Source organism: Myotis nattereri (genome assembly GCF_964212035.1).
Source record: "Myotis nattereri genome assembly, chromosome: 9".
NCBI classification, from domain to species: Eukaryota; Metazoa; Chordata; class Mammalia; order Chiroptera; family Vespertilionidae; genus Myotis; species Myotis nattereri.
The window spans coordinates 19,984,038-20,011,323 of NC_138084.1; the positions used below are offsets into that span (position 1 = coordinate 19,984,038).

General features: G+C 43.6%; 2 protein-coding genes across 2 annotated transcripts; both read left to right on the top strand.

The window, feature by feature from the left end:
- Positions 1–1,332: 1,332 nt before the first annotated feature.
- Positions 1,333–8,770, top strand: LOC308525160 (serine protease FAM111B-like). The gene is made up of 5 exons (XM_081099935.1): positions 1,333–1,423; positions 2,500–2,607; positions 3,436–3,485; positions 4,381–4,496; positions 6,501–8,770. The coding sequence occupies exons 4-5, from the start codon at positions 4,416–4,418 to the stop codon at positions 8,619–8,621; spliced, it is 2,202 nt and encodes a 733-aa protein (XP_080956061.1). The 5' UTR covers positions 1,333–1,423; positions 2,500–2,607; positions 3,436–3,485; positions 4,381–4,415; the 3' UTR covers positions 8,622–8,770.
- Positions 8,771–10,324: 1,554 nt separating this feature from the next.
- On the top strand, positions 10,325–22,025 carry FAM111A (FAM111 trypsin like peptidase A). The gene is made up of 3 exons (XM_081099942.1): positions 10,325–10,424; positions 15,127–15,244; positions 17,351–22,025. Exons 2-3 carry the CDS (start codon positions 15,164–15,166, stop codon positions 19,106–19,108), a joined length of 1,839 nt encoding a protein of 612 aa, XP_080956068.1. The 5' UTR covers positions 10,325–10,424; positions 15,127–15,163; the 3' UTR covers positions 19,109–22,025.
- Positions 22,026–27,286: the final 5,261 nt, after the last annotated feature.

The following is a 27,286-nucleotide window of genomic DNA, read 5'->3' on the forward strand; positions in this document are numbered from 1 at the left end:
CTACCGCCTCTTGCCCTTCCTAACTTTTTCATATCTACAGATTCTACAAAGACAATCGGCAAGTCCCCTCAGACAATAATTTGCTCTCCACCTTTACATACATGTTGCTACCATCAGTTTTTTCCTTAACTTTTTTCATACTATTTTTACAATTTGGCTCTGAAAGTGTGCTCTCTGCAAACCCCACCCAGCACCCAGAATCAAAGCAGTGATGGCAGTTCTCAGTGTATTCTTTACATTAGGTCAAGTTAGGAAAAGCTTTGCCCATCATCCCACCCACACAAAAACATCTATTTTTCTGTAAGTTACACTAGAGTTGTCACCATCATCACCTACCAATTACGTTGTCCCCCTCTTTAACCAAAAGTTCTAACATGGCGCCCAATACTGAAGGCATCTGCTCTTCTTCCGGTTCTTAAACACTAAGATGCTTCCTTGAGCCCCTTGCAAAGCACTGTTTGACTATCTGCTGGGAGATGCCTGGCTCTGGAGTCCTCCATCAGGACCCGCTATTAAGGCGCGTCCTGGACACCGGGAGTGCGGCGCTGGCCTCTCCCTTCCTCCTGCTGGGCACCATCTGCTGTGCATCAGCCCCTCCGACAAGTTGGCTCATTTGCCTGCGGGAAAGTGGGAGGCAGAGTGGGGGTCCCCAAGTCTCACTAGACCTCAGCTCTCTGCTTTGGGGCCACTCTGACCTATGGGAGGTGGTGTAGCGCAGGGCGGGAATGGACGCCCGCGGGAGCTGGACCTAGTCTACGCGATTTTCCGTAGCGGCCCCAGGTCTGGCCCGGGATGCTCGTCCCACCGCAGCCGCCCACCTCGCTGTGTCTGAAGGCATCGCCCACCCGGCACAAAGCACACAGGGCGGGGGCGGGGGAGCGGTGACAGGGCGCACAAAGCAATTCTGGTCGCCTGGAGCACTGTTCCCGCTCAGTGCAATCTGTTCCCGCCAGGAAATCACGGGGCCCCTGGCTCCTCCCACACCAGCTCAGTCCTGACTCAGCTTCTCGGGGTGACTACAATGGACCCAGAAGGGCGGGGAAACTATGGAGGGCCAGGACTGCGAGAGTCTGTCACTGAAGGTCGAAGCTGGCTGTGGACCAAGTTGCGAAAGACGCAGTGAGACGCAGCAGGACCCTAGTGATAGCGAGGGCTGCTGCGCGGGCCGGTCCTGGACTTCTAGAAACTCCCCAGTCCTCCCTGGACTTCCCCTGGAAATTCCCCAGTCCGCCCGCCCTTTCTGGCATGCCTTTTGGCGGCAGCGACCTGGCCTTCTATTGGCCACAGCTGTGTCCTGAGAAGCGCGGGCTTTCTAACTTCCTGTGGGGTGGCAGTTCAAGGGAGAGCCAGCTGAGCACCATCTGCAAAGCTCCTCTCCCACTGCAGCGGTCACTGGCATGGTTGGGGCAGATCCTCTGCTTCTGTGAGTGTTTCTTCTGCATTTGGGTGGGGCCTGGAGGTCTCATGGGGTGATTGGCATGGCGGTATGGAGGGGAGGATAGGCAGCTTTCCATTGTGGGGCCCCCCTTCCTGCTCCCCACCTTCCAAGCTGAATAGTTTTACACCTGGGAAGTCACTTGGAGACCGTCTAGGCAGCTGTTCTAACTGACAGGCTGTGAGCAGCTCCAGAAGTACTGCATGGTGATCCTGGAGGGTGGGGCCCCCTGCTTTCCATGGTCACAAGGGCACAGGGGGGAGGCTATTCACAGGAACAAAGTGTAACCTGAGCCAAGCTCCTTAATTTACAAATGAGGAAACTGAGATGCCCTGCGGGTGTGTAGGGAGAGTTTGCTGAGAGACACCCTCCTATTTTGTTGTTGTTGTTGTTGCTGGTGGCGGTGGGTGATTCTTCCCTCCCTTTAGGGCGGAGTGGCGGTGGCCAAGTCGCACAGACCCCACCGCAGGAGCGGGCTGCTTGCTGCCGGCTTCGGGGCCTTTGGGTCCCTGGAAGCTGGTGGAGCGCAGGGCATGGACAGACGCCCCCGGGATCCAGACCGCTGCCTCTGTGGGGTCTGGGCGATTTTCCGCAGCGGCCACCAGGCGTGGCCCGGGATGCTAGTTCCACCGCAGCCGCCCACCTCGCAGTGCAGTGCCTGAAGCGCCCTGGGGCGGCGCTGGTGGGCTGTTTGCCCTGCAGCTCAGGTCGCTGGGCGCGCTGTTCTGCTCCTCGCATTGCCAGGCAATCAGAGCCCGGGAAAGCTCAGGGTCCGGCTCCTCCCACACCCTCCCCGCGCTGGCTCAGCTCCTCAAGCCGCAACAGCGGACTCTGGGGGTGGGAATGGGAGTGGGGTGAGGAAGGGATGGAGGGGCACAATTGCTCAAAGTTTGTCCAGAAAGTTGACGGTGATCCGCAAGTGGGTGGGCGGGACGCAGCGGGATCCTCCTGATGGCCAGGGCGGCTGCGCGGGCGTGTCCTTTCTCTACGTGGCGGCCGCTACCTCGCCATCTATTGGCCAGAAGCGGTGCCCCCGACTATTGCGCGGGCTTTTCTATTTACAGGCTGCATGGCAGAGTTTCTTTTGACAGCCCGCTGAGCACCACCCCTGCAGTTGCTGTGACTCCCAGTGCAGCGGCCACCAGCACCTTTGGAGCAGATTCTCTGTTTCTGTGAGTGGTTATTTTGCATTTGAGTGGGACCTGCAGTTTTTAAGGGGTGGTTGACATGGAGGCATTTTCCCGGTGGGTGGTTGGCTAGGAATGGATAGGCAGCTTCCCATTGTAGCAACCCCCTGCCAGCTCCCTGCCTTCAAGGTCAAGAGTTTTACGCCTGGAAAGTCACTTGAGACCGTGCAGGCAGCTGTTCCAACAGACCAGCTGTGAGCAGCTGGTGTGGGGTGGGGTGGGGTGTGTGTTAAAGTGCAAATTGCAGAACTGCACTCCAGAAGTACTGCCTGGTGATCTTGGGGTTGGGATCCCCTACCTTCCTTTGTCACAGGTCCACAGCTGGGAGTTCACAGGCACAAAGTTTAATCTGAGCCAAACTCCTCAATGTACAAATGAGGAAACTGAGGTGACCAGGTGGTGTGTAGAGAGACATTTTGTGGAAAATACCATCTAATTGTATTTGTTGTTGTTGTTGTTGTTGTTGTTACTGGGGGAGAGGGGTTCTTTCCTATCCTCAGGCAGTTTCCACCATTGCTGCCCTGTGCCTTCTCAGCTGAATACCTGAGGGGAGCCCTTTGCACTTACTCTCTGTGTCCTGTGAACAGAGACCACCTGGGTCTGTCAGCTCTATCTCCTCAAAACAGGAGTTCCAACCTGCTCTGCCTTGTGGTCCCTCCTTGCAGCCTGGCCTGGAATGTCTCCAGGCAGTCAGTCACCCCTAGTAATCATAGGGTGCACTTCATATGTGACTGTCCCTAACTGCATGGTGTTCAGTTCCTTGCCAATCAGGGTTTCATATATTTTGTCCATTTTGTCCTGTTTCATTTTCAGACAGGAGAGTAAATCCGGCCCCTGTCACTCCATTTGGCCAGAAATCCGAGGTAATACCTGTTTAATGTTCTTGCCTACCAGTCTGCCACAGGTCTCACTTCTGGGTCTGTTTCTGTTCATTGATCGTTCTCCATGTTATTGGCAATATTTTTCTGCTTCTTTTATGCCTGATCATTTTTGATTGGTAAGCAAGCTTGGTTACTTTTATATTTTGGGGGGGGGGGTGCTAGAGATGCTTGTAGTCCTGTCAGTGCTTTCCAGCTTTGTTCTCACACACAGTTACTGTCCTTGGAAACAGTTGTATTCTTGCAAATCGTGCTTTTCAAGTTTGTCAGGTGGCACCATAGCAGCCTTTTGCAGAAGGGCTGGTTCTGTCCAGCTGTGGAGGCAGCAGCTTTCTGAGTACTCTGCCTCAGTAGCTCATGAATTATAAAGTTTTCTAGTGTGATCTTTGGGCATAGAAACTATTCTCGGCCCTGTCTGCACCTCAGAATTGTTCTATCTTTTCCCTTTGTGGAGTTCCTCCCCTGGCTTCCAACAGTTTCATCACTGCCGTGCACTGACAGAGACTTAGCTGAAATTTCTAGGGGAACACACTGCAGGGTCTCCGACTCTCCATCTGTCTGTCTGTATAGCTGCTGCTCTCCTCTCCAACACTCTGACTCACAAACTTGAACCCCCTACGCCTCCCATGACCCTCAGCTTGTCTTCTCAATTTGGGAAAAACCCAGGCTCCCCACCCTGAGTTGTGGCCTGGAAACTGTCCCAGATAAGGAGCAAGATATCCGTGGGGTACCTCAGTTCACTCCCACTCTCAGGGACCAGAGGTCATGGTTCTGAGCTGCCTGCTTCCCAGTATTTGAAAGCTGTCATTTTGTATATCTTGTGTTGTTTTAGTCCTTTCAAGTGTGAGATAAGCCCGTTCCTCTCTCTTCATCTTGCCAGTAGTGGAAGTGTGCTAGATTCTCTTGGCACTCATCATGAACCCCGTGAAACGTGAAGAGAACACGTCACTCAGTGCTACTGAATATGACCAGAGTACCAGACCTGAAGTTTCACAGGTATGTCTGCACTTTACACCTCTGGGCTGGAACAGCGTTCTACAGCCATGGTGCTACATTAGGTCCTTGGAGGGGACTGTTCAATAAAGAATGGCAGTTATGGTCTCTGCTTGTGTTGTTCCAAATATGTTTGGGGACATCACCCACATATGTGTTTCTATAGGGATAGTGTATGAATTAACAATGCAAAAAACTGCCTTGTTAGACAGGTTGGCTAATCAACAATATAGACACTTAATATTAGAAATATAGGCAAGTCTAAATAGTAACAGAGCTCATATTTACTGACAAATTATTATGTACCTGGAATTATGCTTGTCACTTGCTATGGACTATCTCATTTAACATTAACTTCAACTCTCTGTGGTACATGTTATCACCATCCTTTCTTCACAAATGAAAAACCACAACAACAAAAACCCACAATGAAAGCCAACTTTCCAAAAGTCACAAAAGCAATGGACTTCAGAGCAAGGATATTGAACCCAGGCAATCAGAGCCCAGTTTTTGACCAGCACACTTTTTATTTAAAAATAGGCAAAATGCTAATATTAAACTGAGCCAGACATAAGTGATTTTAGTGTGCAGAGAGAAGAATACTTATTTATTTGTATATGAATATGTATGTTCATTTGTATTTGAATATGTATACCTGTCTGTATATCTAGTCAATATTGTGATTTATCGAGCATTATATTTCTTTAGTGCTGTTGATACCGTATACACAATAGAAACTCAACAGATGTCGAATGGGAAGTTTTGAAAGATGATGTTCAAATGTCCAAATGATGTGTTAAGTATGTCCAGCTTTACCAGTCACTAAACCAGCGGTTCTCAACCTGTGGGTCGCGACCCATTTGGGGGTCGAACAACCCTTTCACAGGGGTCACCTAAGACCATCGGAAAACACATATATAATTACATATTGTTTTTGTGATTAATCACTATGCTTCAATTATGTTCAATTTGTAACAATGAAATTAGGGGTCACCACAACATGAGGAACTGTATTAAAGGGTCGTGGCATTAGGAAGGTTGAGAACCACTGCACTAAACAAGTGCAGATTTTAATTTGAGTGCCAACCAATATCCTAGGAACTATGCTAAAATTCCCAGGGCATTTTTGCTGATTTTACAGCAGTTTAGGAAAAAAATTATGAATCGCAAGTAAATGAAGTTACATATTCAAAAATTTAAGGAAACCTTTACTACATTTGCTTTCATCTTTGACATATATTGTTTGCTGATTGTATTATACAATACTAGTAGGGGAAAAAAAAACTGCAGGAGGAGCGCGATAGGGCTCTTGGCACTTTTGGCGAAAGACAGGGAGGAGCGCGATTGCCCTCCCCGGCACTCTAGGGGTTAAAAACAGTCAAATTAGATGACATTTCATCTACAAATTGCCAAACATTTAAAATTATAATACTGAAATTATTATTATTAAACCACACACTAATCTTGTTGGACAATGGGGGTGAGTTGATGAGATTTTTCTGGAAAGCAGTTTGGCAGTGGAGTTGTTGTGAAATACATTTATAAGCTTAGTACCAGTATTTCCACTGCCAAGAATCTGGCCTAGGGAAATAATCAGATGGGCAGACAGAAATGTTTTAAGTGTAGAACTGTTTATCATATCAGAGTAGTGAAACATTGAAAACATTCTAAATATATATATAGCAAAGAGGAATGGATTAAAAATTATTGTACACGAAAATATTATATATTGTTTTCAAAGGTTTTCTACAGAAGTGAAAGCACTGGTGGATGGCTTAATGAAAAATCAACTCTTAGAATAATATCATTTAAGTAACATAAGATTTATATTAAATCTTAGGGGAGAAAACAAAATACACGTTTATCTCTGGCAATGGACTAATGATGGACATTTTCCTCCACTCTTCACTATCCACCATATTATCAATTACTTTTCCAATTATAAGGACATGAAACACTATTCTTTAGGGTGACTCTGATAGAAAGTTTCCTCTTTTCTTTCTTAAGGGTACTGGCATGGAGCAGACGTGTGCTGGCTCACCTGATGATCACTCTCCATCTGACAACAGAGGATGCAGCAGCACCATTGCACTTAAATGCGAAGTCAGTGGGCATGAAACACCTCTTAAAACCCAGAACCCAAATGGTAGAGTCAGTGAAAGACGTAATTTCACTTTTAGTTGGGCTGAAAGATCCGGAAAATTAGACCATAGTGAAAATGCAGCATCCGGCGAACTCAATGAGAGTATCTACTCAGCTCTGACAGCTAATGAAAATTTCTGTGTAAGGATGGAGAAGCATTTTAATAAGAACATTAATGCTTATGAAGAGAAAACAATAAGAGGATGTGTAAATTTAGGAATGCCTCTCAAGTGCCTCCCTACAGGTTCTCATTTGAAAATATTTTTTAGTAAGAGAAAGGCAAACAAGAAAGAAAATGATACTTCTTCCACTGGGGAAAATGATCAGCTATTACGCCCATATCGAAATCCCAAGGACGCCGAATGCATTCTTTTTCATGTTCTGGCTATTGGGAAGGAAACTAAGACTATTGTTAAGAGCAGGGAATTTCATGAAAAGGCAAGTACACTTTGTGTCTACGCCTTGAAGGGTGAGACTATCCAAGAAGCCCTGTGTAAGGATGGTCGATTTCGGCCTGACCTGGACCAATTAAAGTGGAAACTCATAGAAAATCATAAGAAGGTTTATGAAAAACAGTCCAAAGTGGAGGACGTATCTGGGAAAACCTTAGAAATGGAAATTCCTAAAAAGCCATCTGGCAAGAAACGTACCCATAAGGAAATTGAGCAGAAGAATGAAAGTGCCACTGGTGAAATCAGTCCCCGGGATCAAATGCCATCTCAGGTCCAGGTTCTCGAACCAGAGACAGATGGAGAGGCTGAAGATGTAGAATACAGCCGAAAAAAAGTTTTCCCACCTCAAAGTTTAGGACATGACATTGAAAATAAAAGACGCCGGACAATTTCCGAAATTAAAGATCATTATCGGAAAAATCACAAAAGAAAATACAGCAAACAAATCTCACTTGGTTGGCAAAGGCCACGTCTGGGTATGCAATCTGTTATTAAGTGGGATATCCGGGAGAAGACAACTGGTTCCTGGCTAAAGAATTGCAAAATGTTGACTACAGTTATAATTCAGCAATATCCAAATTTTAGTAAATATGCACTTCATATGAAAAAGTTTTTTCGGGAAGAACAGAGGAGAAACAAACTGTCACCAGCTCAGCAATTCGACATATATGAAAAGCACTTCGCAAAAGCGACTAAAAATTCTACTACAGTTGCAACCTATGAGCTTCGTACCCAACGTAGTGAGTCAGTCGGGTTCATCTATTGGGACAATAATGGAAACAGAGGCAGTGCTACTTGCTTTGTCTTCAATGATGGTTACATTTTCACCTGTCAACATGTTGTACACATGATGGTGGGAGAAGGCACAGATCCAAGTTTGTGGCCAGATATAATAAGCAAATGTGCAAAGGTAACTTTCACTTATAAAGAACCCTACACTTTTCCTGAAGAATGGTTTTTCATTGAGCCATGGTTTGAAGTGTCTGATAACGGTCTGGATTATGCCATTTTAAAACTAAGAGCAAATGGAAATGGATTTCCTCCAGGCCTATTTAAACACATTTCCTCTTTGCCATCTAGTGGTTCCGTTTATTTAATTGGTCACCCAGAAGAACGGGTAAAGGAAATAGATGAGTGTGCTGTGATTACTATAGTCGATCGTGTAGGGAGACACTCAGACCTTGCTTTCTCTATCTTTACCCCAAGAAGTTTCCCACCTGTGGCTTGGCGAGGTGATGCACTTAGTTATGACACTTGTTTTTCAAGTGGGTCCTCTGGCTCCCCAGTGTTTAATGCAGCCCACCAAGTCGTTGCTATACACTCCACAGGGTGGTTTTATAGGCATGAAGGTAGGGAATGTGCCTTAATTGAATATGCCTATTCCATGGAAGCTATTATTCATGATATTAAACAGAAAAATGAGGCCTTTTATAAACTGTTAACCGAAGAGAAAAATGAGAACCTCGATCAAGAGAAAAATAATAAACAAGAGTCTTCACTCCAACATCATCAGGTGGAACCCATGGAACATTAGAAGAAAATATCCCAAGAATTTAGCGTATGTGGGGCTGCTTTCTTAAAGTATAATAAATGTGCTTTCTTGATTAAAGAACATTTAGAGAATCATGTGCATGTGCAAAATACATAGTGGAGTTGAAATAAATGCTGACGTTCTTTCTCATTGGCTTTAAAAAAAATGGAAACAATCTCAAGCCTCAGTTAAAATATGCATCTTCCTTATTCACATACAAAGAATCTAGTATTTGCCACCCTAAACACCACCCTGCTGAAGTGATTCTTGTTCTGTGTGCAGCAAGTTAATGGGGAAACACACCTACAAGGAGCTTAGTGAAATGATGGTCCTTAAGTTACGTTCATTCCCAGGGCGCATTCTCTCCCCAGAGATGCCAGACTATTTCCACAGCACCTTTCTCTACCGCCTCTTGCCCTTCCTAACTTTGTCACATCTTCAGATTCTACAAAGACAATCGGCAAGTCCCCTCAGACAATAATTTTGCTCTCCACCTTTACATACATGTTGCTACCATCAGTTTTGTCCCTAACTTTTTTCATACTATTTTTACAATTTGGCTCTGAAAGTGTGCTCTCTGCAAACCCCACCCAGCACCCAGAATCAAAGCAGTGATGGCAGTTCTCAGTGTATTCTTTACATTAGGTCAAGTTAGGAAAAGCTTTGCCCATCATCCCACCCACACAAAAACATCTATTTTTCTGTAAGTTACACTAGAGTTGTCACCATCATCACCTACCAATTACGTTGTCCCCCTCTTTAACCAAAAGTTCTAACATGGCGCCCAATACTGAAGGCATCTGCTTTTCTTCCGGTTCTTAAACACTAAGATGCTTCCTTGAGCCCCTTGCAAAGCACTGTTTGACTATCTGCTGGGAGATGCCTGGCTCTGGAGTCCTCCATCAGGACCCGCTATTAAGGCGCGTCCTGGACACCGGGAGTGCGGCGCTGGCCTCTCCTTCCTCCTGCTGGGCACCGTCTGCTGTGCATCAGCCCCTCCGACAAGTTGGCTCATTTGCCTGCGGGAAAGTGGGAGGCAGAGTGGGGGTCCCCAAGTCTCACTAGACCTCAGCTCTCTGCTTTGGGGCCACTCTGACCTATGGGAGGTGGTGTAGCGCAGGGCGCGAATGGTCGTCCGCGGGAGCTGGACCTAGTCTACGGGTCTGGCCCGGGATGCTAGTCCCACTGCAGCCGCCCGCCTCGCTGTGTCTGAAGGCATCGCCCACCCGGCACAAAGCACACAGGGCGGGGGCGGGAGAGCGGTGACAGGGCGCACAAAGCAATTCTGGTCGCCTGGAGCACTGTTCCCGCTCAGTGCAATCTGTTCCCGCCAGGAAATCACGGGGCCCCTGGCTCCTCCCACACCAGCTCAGTCCTGACTCAGCTTCTGGGGTGACTACAATGGACCCAGAAGGGCGGGGAAACTATGGAGGGACAGGATTGCGAGAGTCTGTCACTGAAGGTCGAAGCTGGCTGTGGACCAAGTTGCGAAAGACGCAGTGAGACGCAGCAGGACCCTAGTGACAGCGAGGGCTGCTGCGCGGGCCGGTCCTGGACTTCTGGAAACTCCCCAGTCCTCCCTGGACTTCCCCTGGAAATTCCCCAGTCCGCCCGCCCTTTCTGGCATGCCTTTTGGCGGCAGCAACCTGGTCTTCTATTGGCCACAGCTGTGTCCTGGTGAGAAGCGCGGGCTTTCTAACTTCCTGTGGGGTGGCAGCTCACGGGAGAGCCAGCTGAGCGCCATCTGCGAAGCTCCTCTCCCACTGCAGCGGCCACTGGCACGGTTGGGGCAGATCCCCTGCTTCTGTGAGTGTTTCTTCTGCATTTGGGTGGGGCCTGGGGGTCTCAGTGGTGATTGGCATGTCAGTATGGAGGGGGGGGATAGGCAGCTTTCCATTGTGGGACCTCCTTCCTGCTCCCCACCTTCCAAGCTGAATAGTTTTACACCTGGGAAGTCACTTGGAGACCGTCTAGGCAGCTGTTCTAACTGACAGGCTGTGAGCAGCTCCAGAAGTACTGCATGGTGATCCTGGAGGGTGGGGCCCCCTGCTTTCCATGGTCACAAGTGCACAGCGGGGAGGCGATTCACAGGCACAAAGTGTAACCTGAGCCAAGCTCCTTAATTTACAAATGAGGAAACTGAGATGCCCAGCGGGGTGTAGGGAAAGGGTTTGGGGAAAATACCATCTATTTGTATTTTTGTTGTTGGGGGGTGGGGGGGGGGAGGTGAGAGGGGGGGAAAGGGGTTCTTTCCTGCTGTTAGGTTGTCTCCACCATTCCTGCCCTGTGCCTTCTCAGCTGAACACCTGAGGGGAGCCCTCTGCACATAACCCAGAGTTTTCTCCCTGTGTCCTGTTTGAGGAACAGAGACCAGCTCTAGCTCCTCAAAACCCGCTCTGCCTTGCTGCCCCCCCTTGCAGCCTGGTGAATGTCTCCAGGCAGCCACCCCTGTAACCACAGGGTGCACTTCACTTGTGACTGCCCCCAACCCAATGGTGTCCAGGTCCTTGTCAACATAGGCTCTGGTCGATCTCTCCCGAAGGTTGTTTCAAGCTGGTGGGACTTTCTGAAACCAACATCAAATTCTTCACCTGACTACTGCTTCTTCCGTGTCCAAAGAAAGCAAAGAAGATGGCATGGGGCGAAGTAGGGGAAGGGGAAGTTTAGGCAGATATGAAAGCGAAAGTAGCCCTGAGGCCAGCAGAGCGGCTGTTCCGCGTCTTTTCAGATCTCTTCCCCACCCTCTGCCTGTCCAGCGGGTCCGGGTCCGGGTCCGGGTCCGAGCTAACAGGGTGCGCTCTCCTGGGCCTGCTAGCTATCTCCGCAGCTCCCACAAGAGCCGACCTCCGGTGTTGGTGGTGCCGAGGTGATCCGTGGAATGGGTGAAGGCGGGGTGCTGGGACGCAGGGGTGCTCTGCTGGGCCTGCGTGCGGGTGCTCGGGAGTCTGCAGGCCTGGAGTGTGGAAGAAGCTGCCCGCCCCCTACCCCAGGTGGGCCAGACAGCGCTGCCCACCTGCGGGGTCCAGCGGGCACAGGTTTTATTTCAGCGGATGCTTCTTGTCACGGGCTGTGTTCTGGGGGAGAGTGGCAGTGGGCTTGATGGAGGCCTAGGGTCAGCGGAGACCAGGTCCCTGCTCTCTACAGCCTAGCTCAGCTCTAGCGGGCCAGCCCAGTGCCAGAGAGATGAGAAGGGAGGAAAGGAGAGGGAGAGACAGGAGGGGAGGGGAGAGAGGAGGAACCAGAAAGACCAGAAGAACCAGGTGTAGAGAGAAAGGAGGGGAGGGGGAAGGGAGGAGGGGGAGACAGAGGAGAGAGATGAGAGGGGAGATGAATTCCAAGGGGGAGCCATTGAGTGGGCTGGAAATGGACCAGCCCACCCAAGTTTACAAACAAAAACTGAGGCTGAGAGAAGCTGAAGCAATTTGTACACCTGAAACCTATATAATTGTATTAGCCAATGTAACCCCAATAAATTCAATAAAAATAAAAAGTTCCTGGCACATACAGTAATAGGTTCTCAATAAATATGCTTAGCAGAATGAATGAAAGTGAAATGGCTTGGACAAAGAATTAGTAAGGCTTATATTTTGTTATGTATTATTAAATTGCCTTGCAGAAAGGCAATTAATCTATTTTTTGTTACTGACATCTTATTTTTTAACTTTGTTATGGTTTAAATATTTCAGAAAGTTTCAAACCTTTTACCTTATGGTTCTAAGTCTTAGGGGTAGTGATGTGTATGAGTAAGAGCCTAGCAGCTTGTAAAAGCCAATTGTCAAATTTTCAGAAACTGAGAAACAGTTGTAAAATGTAGCCATTATTTTAAAATTATGTAAACTTACAATAAATAAATTATATTGAAAATAAAAAAGTAATAAATGCTCAAAGCATCCAAAAAATGAACAAATGGAAAACCAAGGCTGAGAGAGGCTGAAGTGCGTTTCCTGAGAAGCTCATTCCCAAAAATGTTGAAGCCGGGGCTCCCACTGCATAGTGGAATGGCTAAGAGTATGAGCATAGTCTCTTTATTTTCATCTCAAAATTTAAAAATGGTATTTATTAGTGTAATTAAGAAAGAGCTAAATTAGAGACTACTTATTCATGCTTTTTAATTTATTCTTTTTCAATTATAGTTTACGTTTAATATTATTTTGTATTAGTTTCAGGTGTACAGCATAGTGATTAAACAATCATATACCTTACAAAGTGTTCCCCTGGATAAGTCTAGCACTCACCTGGCGCCACAGTAAATACAATACCTATATTCCTATGCTGTACTTTCCGTCCCCATGACTATTTTGTACCTACCAATTGCACTTCTTAATCCCTTCACCTTTTTCACCCAGCCCTCTCCCCACCCAATCTGGCAGCCAGCAGTTTGTTCTCTGTATTAGTCTGTTTTTGTTTTATTGTTCATTTATCTCATTCTTTAAATTTCACATACAAGTGAAATTCTATGGTATTTGTCTTTCTCTGTCTGACTTATTTCACTTAGCAGAATGCCCTCTAGATCCATTCATGTTCTCGCAAATGGTAAGATTTCATTCTTTTTATGGCCAAGTAATATTCCATTGCATATGTACCAGAGCTTCTTTAGAATGTGGTCTTTAGATAGGTTCTACTTGACAAGCTCAAGTAGAACTTATCTAAATTGATGCTGCACCACTTAAGGGGAACCAGAGCATAAATTAAGCAACAACATGAAGAAGTAAACCAGGAGGTGAAATTTCTGCAAATAACTTCTCTGTTCTCTTCAACAAATCAATGCTTTTTCTAGAATAAAATAAAGTTAAGAGATATAATAATTAAAGACAACTTCTGTACTTCAATTGTATCTTGGTCTGAATAAATTAGTATTGTGATTATATATGAAAAAGTCCTAAATTTTCAGAGATAGAAAGTGATGATTAGGGTTAAAATGTCATGATGTCTCTAACTGTAAAATAATCTAATAATTTTTTTAAATGATGCAATTTGCCAAAAAAAAAAAAAAAAAAAAGAGCACTTGTTAGCTCTATCTGATAAGTAGGTGGAGGCTCATATGATTCTTTTTTTTTCTATTTGAAAATGGTTATAAAAAGTCATCAAAAGTATATTCTCTGAGGCTTTGTGACCTTGAGTAAATAGCTTAATCTCTATGGGTGTTCAGGTTCTTTACCAGTAAAATGGACTAATCATACCTATCTCACAGGGTTGTAAGAATTATATTGGGGCCCTAGCTGGTTTGGCTCATTGGGTAGAGCATTCGCCAGTCATTGATTCCAGTCAAGGGCAGGTACCTTGGTTGCAGGCTCCATCCCGGACCCTGGTTGGGTGCATGCAGGAGGCAACCAACCCATGTGTCTCTCTCACATGGATATTTATACATAGCTCTCCCTCTCCCTTCCACTCTTTCTAAAAATCAATGGAATCCTCAGGTGAAGATTAACAAAACAAAACAATAACAAAAAGGATTTATATTGGGTAGTTTATGAAAAGCACATAGCAGGGCATAGTGCAGTGGTTCTCAACCTCCTGGCCCTTTAAATACAGTTCCTCAAGTTGTGACCCAACCATAAAATTATTTTCATTGCTACTCCATAACTGTAATGTTGCTACTGTTATGAATCGTAATGTAAATATCTGATATGCAGGATGGTCTTGGGCAACCCCTGTGAAAGGGTCGTTTGACCGCCAAAGGGGTCGCGACCCACAGGTTGAGAACCTCTGGCATAGTGCATCATACACATACTCCATTCATTGATTGATTGTATCTTTATAAATGTATCTTTACTGAGGGATTGCCATGTGACAGGCATTGTGTTAGATGAAGACAGGCAGCTGCTGCCTTTCCATGGCTTCCATTCTAGTGATATTTATCATGATTAAACATTTCACTCTTTTATTTACATTGTTCATTCTCCTCTGGGGAAACATCAGAGGAAACAGAGGGGGAAATACCTCTTTAAACAAACAAAGTAAAGCAGCAACTAACATTCCTAACTCTCCAGGCAAACTCTCACTGTACATCTATTTTGTCTTTATGGTTCGTTTCCCATCATTTTCCTGAAATTACACCATCCCCCTATGCCATATGCAATTTAAGCGGAGGCCAGATTTTAACATCAGCATAGCTAGAACACACTTTTGAATTCTCCAAATGCAATTCCTTCTCAAGTGTATCTGCTTTTGAATTTTATCTCTGCCATATAGCTCTGGCCTTGAGGAGGTCACCTATCTTGTCTGAGTTGTACTTTACTCATTTGCAAAAGCAGCTGTACCTACTTGGCATGGTATCTGTGGACACTGGCAATTAGAGATAATTTTTGTAAAGTGTTCAGGATTGTTCTCTATCAAGGAGAGCCTTTATGATTGGGGTGATTATAGTTGGTGGATAAACTGTCTACTTGGTAAGTCAACATCTCTGAGAAGGGGGAAGCTGGAGCTACAGGGAAAGGCCCCTGTTAATCTGTCCTCTGTACAAATAATGGTTGCTATGATGATACTGCTCTAACTTGAACCTTTGTAGTGTTTCAGCTGAACTGCCTATTCATCTTCAAGCCATCATGAGCTCTAAGAAACTCAGGTCACAGAAAGTCTCATTCAATGCAAGGAATAATATGAAAATTAAGGACTATTTTCCTCAGGTATGTCTGTAAATACTATTTATAGAATATATCAATATTATACTTAGCCATCCTTCACACTGGGTTTATAGTCTTCCTGCCAAGACATTACCTCATTGAATGTAGGGAATGTTAAATAAGTTAAAATCTTTCTCATTCATTGTATTCTTTCCGTTTGGAGGGGTGGCAGTGAAGAATTTTAACAAAAATCTTATTCTTGCTGAGTTTGGTGCCCTATCAAAGCAGTCTTTACCAAAAAGCTATTGTAACATTTCCTGAACAACAACAAAAATCCAATATAATGTATTACAGTAAAATATGGAATAAAAACAAAATTAATGTTATTTCATAGCTTGAGGATATATACCATGCAAATATGGCTGATCTTTTTCATAACAATAATACATCTGCATAGGGCTTTATAATTTATAAAATATTTTTTAAATATTTAGTCTTACTATAAGCTTACTAAGCAAGCAGGGAGGACTTTCTTATCCTCGATTTATTTATGAAGAGAGGAAAAGAAGTGCGTTGCTTCTTAAGGCAGTAGTGGAATGAATACTTGGACTCAAATTTACTGACATTAAGTGGGGGCCCTTTGTAATAATTGAACTCTGTTATTAGCAAACCATCGTATTTCTTCTTGAGTCTAAACTGCTCCTTGAATTTATTACGAAAGACTGCGAGATGGTGAGCATTTGAGAATGCAACTTAAAAGCCTTTCTTTCATTCTCATTCTAACTAGAACATCCAAGTATGTAGAAAAGCCAAGCGAAGCCTAGTTTTATTTTTCTCTGTCCCACTCCATGACAGTGCAAGCTAATAATCATGTAAGACCCAAAGTTCCTCTTTGAAACTGTTTATATCTGCCCAAGAATTCTTTGAATAGTTGGAAATCCATCCTAGTGTTCCAATGGGCTGTGCAACAAAGATGCTTCTGACAGCATTAGGCTGGAGGGATGCCCTTTCAGAGTTCATATTTATGCCCAGAATAAATTTATATTACCTTATGTTTCTTTTGTTTTAATCCAGAATATTAGTACCATTACAAAGAAGGAAAATAAAAGTTAATTCACTAATGTGCCAGTCACTGTGCTAGGGATTGTCCCACAGGATGTTACACTTAATCTTTGCAACAATCCTGGCATTGTTATTCCCATTACCAGCAAGTGGCATCTGTTGCCACTCAAGCCATGATAAATATTTCTTGGCCAATATGTATCTTTTAGACATAGGATCAGATGCTCTTAAATTTTTATTGAATTTCTGCTATTTGATTAATCCTCCTTATGTAATTCCTCTCTCCTCCCTGATCCCTGGTTTTTAAGACAATGACATATAAAAACAGGAATTGCGGATATAAAATTTACAGGAAAAGAATATGTAGTCTAATATAAAAATATTGTACTAAATATTGGAGTTCTGATACTGTCTTTATTAATTGGTTATTATGTAATCCTAAGAAAGGCACTTACAGGAAAAACTTTCAGTGCCTCAGTTTCTCCATCAAAAGGACAGAGATGCCATATTTGTTGCTCTTCGTTTCATAAGATTTTGGAATAAATTGAGGTAATAGAGGAAATAATTTAAGTTCTTTACATGAAAGATGCTAGGTGAATCAGGGTTTTACTATTAGAAATAACTATGTTATTTTGACCAAATAGTTAACTGATGATGGTTTTGTTTAACATTAAATGCCCAGTAATAAGCTATAGTACCTTATTCTTGCTGAGTTTGGTGCGATAAGAACAAATTTTTGGTACAGTCCATCACTGTGATTAGTAAAAGTAAAAATTATACAGAGACCTGATAGAACTCTGTAAGAGAGCTGGCAGACTTTTAAGCATCTCTGTTTTTTATGGACCTAGAAACAGTTATTTCTTTCCTATTTCTCAGAAGAAGAAAAAATGCACCAATCTGGCACAATTAAAGGCTTATATAATTGATGGGACAGGAAACTCAACTTATATTTTGGCTCCTAACTCAAACTTTGATTTAATTCTATTCACTGGTCTTTGGAGATTGGTTCTGAGTTTTCTAGAGAAATTTTGTGCATTGCATACTAAAAAGAGAAACAAAAGACAAGAGTTGCTTCCATAGTTTTACAGTCTCAATATTTCCTTTTAGGTCAAAAAAGAAGAGGATAATCCCAATATTCCTCAAGTGAAGACAGGCTCCAGAAAAACACCAAATGTTATAACTAATGCCCAGGCTCAAGGACCTGAAGACCAGGCTATATCCCCAAATAAGGTACTTTACATTACCTTGGGAGTACACCACAGGACAAACAAAAAAAGGAAACACAGGCTCACGCATAGTGAGAGGGCTAGCTTATCCGTGGCACTTGACACTCTTCAGGCTGTCAAAGAAGAGAGAGAACGACAGCAAGGCAAAGAAATGCTGGTTAGGGGCATAGAAGGAATTGAAGGCTACATAAACCTTGGAATGTCCCTCAGTTGTTTTCCTGAAAAGTGCCACCTGGAAATTACATTTGCCCGGAGTAAACGTAAGCAGAAAGAAGGGAACCAGATATTTGGGCGGCATGACAAGGCATCTGTTGACTGTGTCAAATTTCTTATCCATGCAATTGGGAAGAAGAGAAAAAAGATTGTCAAATGCGGGGAACTTCACAAAGAAGGGTGCAAACTCTGCGTCTATGCTTTCAAAGGAGAAACCGTCAAGGATGCTGTGTGCAAGGACAGCAGATTTCTTCCCTTTCTGGAGACTGCTGATTGGAAACTCATTGAAAACTTGGACTCCATTGTAGAAAGCACACAGCGAGTTGATGACTTAGAGGGCAAGCTCTTTCAGGTTGAGGTTGAGAAAATGGGGGGCTCTAAGGTAGCAGCCACTCAGAATTTTGATTCGGCAGACTTTCAGAATTTGGAGTTGGAGGAAAGAAACACCTGTCTGTTAAAAGAAGAAATTGTGGCCCAGTGCCCTAGTTTGAAAAGAGAAACTGAAAAAATTAGAGAAATCTTCAAAAGGGAATTGGAAACAAGAACGGGGAAAGCAATATTTGAGGCTCATAAAACGAACTTTGGGAAACAGGCAAAAAACTCTATCCCGGTTAAAACACTCAAAATTCTTTCTCGTCATAGTGCTTCAGTTGGACACATAGAATGGGACAACAATGGGAATACGGGTTGTGCCACCTGCTTTGTTTTTACAGGGTTGTACATTTTTACTTGTCAGCATGTAATAAATGACATTGTGGGAAACGGAATAGAGCCAAGTAACTGGGCAGGCATAATTGGTCAATGTGTAAAGGTGACATTTGGTTACGAAGACAGACAAGAAAAAAATGAGTATTTTTCCGTTGAACCTTGGTTTGAGATAGCTGATGTACATCTTGATTATGCTGTTCTGAAACTGAAGGACAATGGACAACAAGTACCTGTTGGACTATATAACGGAATTGGTCCTGCTCCATCTAGTGGGTTGATATATATTATTGGCTATCCAGGAAATGAGGTAAAGTCTACTGATGGTTGTGTTGTAATCCCTCAGGGTCTGCGAGTACAGAAATTTTGGGAACATCTTCAGGCTGGGGGTAATGATGACAACATAGAGTATGTCTATATGTACACTCAAAGAAGTTTCCAGGAAATTGGTCCCAGACCTGATGTGGTTACCTATGACACCAGTTTTTACTTTGGGTCTTCTGGCTCACCAGTGTTTGATTCAAATGGTTCATTGGTGGCCATGCATACTGCTGGCTTTCGTAATCTCTACACGCGTGAATATTCCAGTATCATTGAGTTTGGCTCCATTATGAAATCCATCCTCCATAATATTAAACAAAATTATGGAACATGGTATAAAGAATTATGCATAACTCAGGAGGATGTAGAAATGGTGTGTGGTGAGGAGGAAGAAAAGTGAGAATTCAGTCTGTTTCTGAGCTTTAAGAGAATTACCTATGGAATGTAATTCCACAGGCGATGGTAGTTTTCTAAACTCCAAAATGGTTAATTTCATCAATAATAATAATAATTCATATAATTGACCACTTTCTATGCACCAAGCATTTTTCTAAGCACATGAAGAAACAAGTTGTAACAATTCTATGAGCTTGGCTATTATATCCCTATTTTAAAGTCAAGCAATGTGAAGAATGATAAGATTAAGTGGTAATTATGTTTAGGGCACTAGAACTAGTATAACCATTGTGGTTTTTTCCACCTCCCATATCTTTTCCCTGTTCATCTCATTATCCCCAAAGTCTGGCACATAGAAAGTAAGTGATTAGAAAATGTGTGAGTCAATCAGTAGCAAAACTTAGGGCTCCAGTTAATCTTTTTTTTTTCCTAATTGATTGTTATTGTTGAGAGTTGCCAGGGTGTTTCTCCCTGCATCTAAAAGAGTTCAGAAGCCATGGCCTGCTTGGCTCAGTGGATAGAGTGTTGGCCTGCGGACTGAAGGGTCCCAGGTTCAATTCTGGTCAAGGGCAAATGCCCAGGTTGTGGGCTCTATCCCAATTAGGGGCCTTGCAGGAGACAGCCAATCAATGATTATCTGTCATCATTGATGTTTCTATCTCTCCCTCTCTCTTCCTTTCTGAAATCAATAAAAATGTTTTTAAAAATAAATAAATAAAAGCGTTCAGGAATCTGTAGAAGGGGCTGCATGTAAATTAATAAAGAGACTCGAAATATAAATTTGGAAGGCATTTTGGGAAGCCAGAGGAGACCTAGCTTCAGTAACCAAGTTCTCTGAATCTCTGGACCCCTAGCTCTTTATTAACACAAATTTCCCTAAAGCAAAGCAGATACACATATTGAAAGGTAAGGTTTGGTATACAGTAGGCATTGTCAGATTGAAAGAACTGCTTTCAGCTGTCAGGCAACAGGCAATAATATATGCAATTCTTTAGGTTTGGGGAAATGCTTTCAGCTATTCCAGCAGGCAACAATATGTACCTTCAGCCCTGCTGAAGCCCCAAGTTCCATCAACCTTTTCATGAAACTTCCTGCATTTCTGACATGCTGGAATTAGCCTCCAGCAGAAAGTATTACAGATGTCCCCTATTTTCTCTCCATTTGCCCCCTCCACCCAGCTCCCACCTTACCCCAGGACTATTGTCTGTGTCCATGGGCTATACATATTTGCATATAAGTTCTTTGGTTAATCCCTCCTCACTCCCCTCTGAGATCTGTCAGTCTGTCCATACTTCCATGTCTCTGGACCTATTTTGTTCATCACTTTATTTTTTCATTAGATTCCACATTTAAATGAGATCATGTGATATTTGTCTTTCTCTGACTGGCTTATTTCACTTAGCATAATAATCTAACTGAGGAGCTAAATGCTTGGTTAGAAGTTATCTCAAATAAAATCTTAGAATTTCCAAAATCCTCATACTACTAAAATTGTCAGGATATAAGTGTCCTGAAATTCAGAGAGTAATATCCACTCCTCGTGTATTTATAGGCTATCAGAGAGCTATCTTAAAGATTATATCATTTTATTCAGATGTCCTTAGTTTTAAACAAATGTCCTCTTTCTGTTCCAGAACTCCATCCAATCTACCACATTACATATGACTGTTATATCTCTTTAGGCTCCTCTTGGCTGTGACAGTTTTTGGAAGTTTCTTTATCTTAATGACTTTAACAGGAAGACTGCTGATCAGGTGTTTTATAGGATGCTCTTCTGGAATTTTATACTTTTGTAATGAATAGACTGGGCTAGTAGGTTCTAAAGAGAAGGCCACTCTAAAATTTCCGTGGGCTTCACCTACTTATCCCTTTCCGCTCCTCTGAACCCTTGATGACCACTGATCTTTTCATTATCTTCATGCTTTTGCTTTTTCCAGAATATCATCTAAGTGTAATCATATAGGATATAGCAGTGATGGCGAACCTATGACATGCGTGTCAGAAGTGACACGCGAACTCATTTTTTTGGTTGATTTTTCTTTGTTAAATGGCATTTAAATATATAAAATAAATATCAAAAATATAAGTCTTTGTTTCACTATGGTTGCAAATATCAAAAAATTTCTATATGTGGCACGGCACCAGAATTAAGTTAGGGTTTTTCAAAATGCTGACACGCTGAGCTCAAATGTTCGCCACCACTGGTATATAGCTTTTTCAGATTGACTTCTGTCATTTAGCAATATGCAACTGAAGTTCCTCTGTGTCTTTTCATAATCTAATAGCTTTTTTTTAAAAAATCACTGAATAATATTCTATTACATGTGTACTAGAGGCCCGGCGCATGAAATCGTGTACAGATACGGTCCCTTGGCCTGTGATCAGGGCCATCTTCCCCAGCTGCTGGCAGCCAGCCAGGCCACCAACCCTGGTTCCCGTTCTCCATCAGGCGATGGGAGCCTGAGGTTGGCTGTTCCTGCCTGCTCGCTGGCCACACCCCCACTGCGGGTCACCCTCTGTGTGTGGGGTGACTGGCAGGGAGGGGGTCTTGACCTGGCACCACCCGCATCCCCTGCCACCCACCCCAGTTCCCTGTTCATCATCGGCGATCAGAGCCTGCAGGCCAGGGGGAGGGACCAAGCCTGTTCTGCCCGCTTGCCAGGCCCATCTCCCCGCCACCACCCACCCCGGTTCCCCATTCATCATCGGGCGATGGGAGCCTGCCAGCCGGGAAAAGGGACCAAGAGGTGGTCAATGCACCTCAGTGACCGGTCGAATGGTTGTTCTGGTTGTTCTGCCTTTATGATTGTTGGGCTTTTATTATATAGAATACCACAATTTGTTTATTCATTCACCTTTTGTTAAATCTCTCAGATGCTTCCAGTTTGAGGTGATTATAAATAAAGCTGCTATAAGCATTTGTGTACAATATTTTGTGTGAACATATGTTTCAATTCAAATGGGTAAATACCAAAGAGGGTGATCACTGGGCTGTATGGTAAAATCTGTTTAACTTCGTAAGCATCTGCTGAGCTGTCTTCCAACGTGGCTGTACCATTTTGCCCTCCCACCAGCAATGGAGGAGAGTTCATATTGATTCACATCTTCACCAGCTCTTGATATTGTCACTTTTTTTGGATTTTGAATATATTCATCCTGTTGAAATGCATGATATTCTTCAGGATATTATGGGATTTATCATGAAATTGGGACAGTCTTGGATGATCTAGCATATGTATAGTTTATAGTTATGGTATCAGTTCATATTCTGTCAGGAAAATAAAGCCACTATGAATATTAGAAGAATAAGGTATTTAATTAGGAATGAGGAGTTAGATGAATGTGGGAGGAGCAGGGGAAGAGATCTGTAAGGCTGCAGGAGGAGGGTGTCAGCCAAAGCATTGGGACGGGGAGAGAAGAGATGGTCTCACCTCTTGTCACCATGATGACAGAGTCGCAACTTCCAGAGAGGTTGCAAAATTGTTACATCAGATGCAACCTCTAAGAGGGAGCTTGTGAAGACATTACACAGTACTGTCTGACCTCCATGATTGTCCAAGAAACAGTGCCTACCACTTCATTTTAACCTTCCAAGTTTCTCATGAGTTTTTCTCATGGGCAAATGCTAACCCATAGAACACAGAGATTCTAGAAAAAATAGTTCCTAGCTTTGTAAGGAAGTGGTGTTGCTAGGTAACCAGCACACACAAGCATATACACACAAAATACATGAACATGTATACAATCATAAATTATTTTCAGTGAGGTTATAATACAGTTTTTCTCATAAAGTGTATGTCACAACTTTAGCAGATTACTAACTGCAAGTCATCTGCACACACATACTATGTCTGAAAGTTAATTGTGCTATAAACAAATCCTACCACCAGGTACTTCTTGACACAGAGAAGTATCAAGTAAAAGACCAGGCTAAAATTCCACACAGATAGGAAAAAACAAGTTTTTTCCTGTTTCCTTTTGATCTTTCATACTGCCCATCTCTCATCAGTCCAAGGCTTGAACCTGTCCAAAACACTGTAGCGGCTCCCCACAATAAAGTTTTAATTCTGTTTCTTTGTTACTAATGTCGTGGCTCCACCCCATAACAAAGAAACAAAGGGAAATTTCCCCATCGAATTTCTGAATAGTATTACTCCTTCGGGAATGCCGTGTCATAAATTAAAATTGAAAGTGGGTGTAATCATCATGCTATTGAGAAATCTCAATAGTAAATGGGGTCTTTGTAATGGTACCAGATTTATTATCAAAAGATTACGACCTAACATTATCGAAGCTGAAGTAGTAACAGGATCTGCAGAGGGAGAGGCGGTTCTGATTCCAAGAATTTATTTGTCCCCATCTGACACTGGCCTCCCATTTAAATTGATTCGACAACGGTTTCCCGTGATGCCAGCATTTGTGATGACTATTAATAAATCACAAGGACAAACTCAAGACAGAGTAGGCATGTTCCTACCTGAACCCGTTTTTGCACATGGTCAGTTATATGTTGCTTTCTCTCAAATTTGAAGAGCATGCGATGTTACAGTTAAAGTTCTAAGTACTTCATCACAAGGGAAATTAGTCAAGCACTCTGAAAGTGTTTTCACTCTTAATGTGGTGTACAGGGAGATATTAGAATAAGTTTAATCAATTTATCAGTCATTGTTTGCATCACTGTTGTTTTTATATCATGTTTTTGTTGTTTTCATATCATGTTTTTGTTGTTTTTATATCATGCCTCTTTTGTTGTTATATCCTTTTGTTACTGTTTATTTATTAATAAATTTATATATGATTTTCATATACATTTTACTAATTTCCTTTAATCTCTCACACTTCTATTATAGAGAAAGGGCAAATAGCAATATTAAAATATCTCCGCTAATTAATTCCCTTTTTAAAAAAAATATATATTTTATTGATTTTTTACAGAGAGGAAGGGAGAGGGATAGAGAGTGAGAAACATTGATGAGAGAGAAACATTGATCAGCTGACTCCTGCACACTCCCTACTGGGGATGTGCCCTCAACCAAGGTACAATGCCCTTGACCAGAATCAAACCTGGGACCCTTGAGTCCACAGGCCGATGCTCTATCCACTGAGCCAAACCGGTTAAGGCAATTAATTTCCTTTTAATGTGCACGAATTTCATGCACTGGGCTACTAGTATATATAAGTCTAATATGCTAAGTGTCTGACCGTTTGATCAACTGTTTGGTCAACTGCTGGACCAGTTGTTATGATGCACACTGACCACCAGGGGGCAAACGCTCTGACCAGTAGGTTAGCTTGCTCCTGGGATACGGCTGATTGGGACTGGGCAAGACGGACTGGACATGCCCTGGAGCCAACCTCCCGCGGTCCCTCTCTGGCCTCTAAAATATTTCTTCTAATTAATTTCCTTTCAATGTGCAGAAATTCATGCACTGGGCCTCTAGTCTTATATAATAAAAGCCTAATATGCTAAGTGTCCAGTCATCCAATCGGCCGCTCAACCAATCAAAGTGTAATATGCTAATGATATGCTAAGGCTGCTCAACCACTCACTATGATGTGCACTGACCACCAGGGGGCAGATGCTCTGACTGGTAGATTAGCTTGCTGCTGGGGTCTGGCCAATAGCGACTGAGCGAGACAGGCCAGACATGCCCTGAAACCCTCTCTCAGTCCCTCCCCAGCTGGCCAACCTCCCGTGTCCCTTCCCAGTCCCAATTATGCACCAGTGAGGTCCCTCAGCCTGGCCTGCGCCCTCTTGCAATCTGGGACCCCTTTGGGGATGTTGGAGAGCCGGTTTCAGCCTGACGGTGGAACAGCTGGTCACTGTGACACACACTGACCTCTAGGGGGCAGACGCTCAATGCAGGAGCTGCCCCCTGGTGGTCATTGCGCTCCCACAGGGAGAGTGCTGCTCAGCCAGAAGCTGGGTTCATGGCTGGCAAGTGCAGTGGTGGTGGCAGGAGCCTCTCCCACCTCTGTGGCAGCATTAAGGATGTATGACTGATGGCTCCTGGACTGTGAGAGGGCGCAGGCCAGGCTGAGGGACACCCCCCCCCCCCCCCCCCCGAGTGCACAAATTCTGCACCAGGTCTCTCCTATAAGATAAAATCCCAAAAGTAGAAAGGGAAATCCCAGCTTCAGTTAAAGACTGAAAAACCCCCAGGCACTCAGAGGCCATTTTTCTGGTACAACATCGCCACCTGCTGGATGTAGCCACCAGTGCACCCCTTCTAAACAAAGGCAGCCTTTATTAATCTGGTGATAAACTCGTTGACTAACAAAAGAAGAATCCAAAAACCGCCTTGGTAGCAAAATACAAATGTTATGTATACTCAGGAGCTCAGCCAGCCTGGCTTTAGCAACATCTTGGATTTCACATGAAAAAGTAGCAGTTGACTTTCTGGGGAAAACTTTATCCCCTACTTTATCATCTGGATTTTGTTGTTTTCCTCCAGGAAGGGGTCACCCTGTCTTTTGATAGGCAGAGCGTAATAAGATCATCCTAATTCTATCAGGGATGAAAGTGACTTGAGACGGAATTACAGAATGTCGAGGCTCTGTCCACCTCTGGTCTCTCACTTCTTGAGTTTAGCCCTCCAAGAGCTTGGGATATTTACTAGCCTTTTCTCTTATCCAACCTGAACTCCAATTTTTATCTTGTCAGTACTATGTCTTTAGGGAACTCTGCCCCACTTTTCATTGACTCACCAGGGTGGAGATGGGCAGCAGGGCATGAAAAGTAGAGTAATCCTTAAGGATCTAAGGGACATAAAAATAACGATCTCTGTCATATGTGCATTTCACTTATCAGACTAGCCCCTGCAGAAACCAAGTAAGTGCCCAAGAATAACAGTTGATTACTACAAAGTCAAACCAAGTATAGATACAACTGCAGCCACTGCGCCAGATGTGGTAGCAAATTACAACTGCCTCAGGTGCATGGTGTGTGGACATTGATTGGATGAATGTGTTTTTTCTGTCAGGATAAGAAAGGGGATCAGCCATGGCCAGTGTTTCCAAGTGGTTAGAGCATTTGTTCACCAACCAAAAGGTCATGGGTTCAATTCCTGATCAAGGGTACATACCAGGGGTGCAGTTTTGATCCCCAACCCGAGGCCCCCACAGTGACAACCAAATGATGCATCTGTCTCACATCGATGTTTCTCTCTCTCTCCCCTTCTCTCCCTCCCTTCCACTCTCTATAAAAATCAATGGAAAAAATATAACCAGAAACAGTTCAACTCATATGGATGGAGAAGACAATAGTATATATATTTTTAGTTTAGGCCCAAGACTATATTAACACTCCCTTCTTTAGTTATAATATAGATAGGAAAAATCTAGACTATTTGTACTTCCTGTGAACCATCTATCAATGATATCATGCTAATCAGAGCAGATGATCAAGAAGTAGCCAACACCTTAGAGCAGTGGTTCTCAACCTTCCTAATGCCGCGACCCTTTAATACAGTTCCTCATGTTGTGGTGACCCCCCAACCATAAAATTATTTTTGTTGCTACTTCATAACTGTAATTTTGCTACTGTAAACAATATGTAATTATATATGTGTTTTCCGATGGTCTTAGGTGACCTCTGGGAAAGGGTTGTTCGACCCCCAAAGGGGTCGCGACCCACAGCTTGAGAACCGCTGCCTTAGAGGTCATGGTCCTCTAAGGGAGTACTGGAGATGAACCCTATGAAGAATCAGAGGTCCACTAAATCAGGTACATGCCCAGGACATTTCATCCAAAGTAAGAGATAAATTATTGAATCTTGCATACCCCACTATGAAGAAGAAAGTGCACTGCCTCTTCAGTTTCTGAAAGTATCACATTCCACATCTGGACATACTGCTTCAGTCCATTTACAAGGTGACACAATAGGCTGCCAGATTTAAATGAGGCCTAGATTAGGAAAAGGTCCAAAAAAGATCCTGGCTATGGTGAAAACAGTGCTGCTACTTGTGCCGTGTAACCTAGGTGATCCTACGGTGTTAGAAGTATCAGATGTGGGAAAAGATATGAGGTGGAGTTTATGGCAAACATACAAAGAAGCACAGTACAGACTCCTCTTGGGGCTCTGGAGCAAGGCCATTCCATCTGCAGTGGAAATATATGCCTGTTGAGTGACAATTCCTGGTGTGCTGTTGGCTCAGTAAAGATGGTGCATCTGCCCTTGAGA

What these genes read in the sequence shown, in the direction of transcription:
- FAM111A (XM_081099942.1), top strand. Translation starts at nt 15,164, where the DNA reads ATGAGCTCTAAGAAACTCAGGTCACAGAAAGTCTCATTCAATGCAAGG. An exon ending in TTAAGGACTATTTTCCTCAG is followed by an intron (nt 15,245 to 17,350) that starts GTATGTCTGTAA and finishes ATTTCCTTTTAG; the next exon opens with GTCAAAAAAGAAGAGGATAA.
- LOC308525160 (XM_081099935.1), top strand. Translation starts at nt 4,416, where the DNA reads ATGAACCCCGTGAAACGTGAAGAGAACACGTCACTCAGTGCTACTGAA. An exon ending in CCAGACCTGAAGTTTCACAG is followed by an intron (nt 4,497 to 6,500) that starts GTATGTCTGCAC and finishes TTCTTTCTTAAG; the next exon opens with GGTACTGGCATGGAGCAGAC.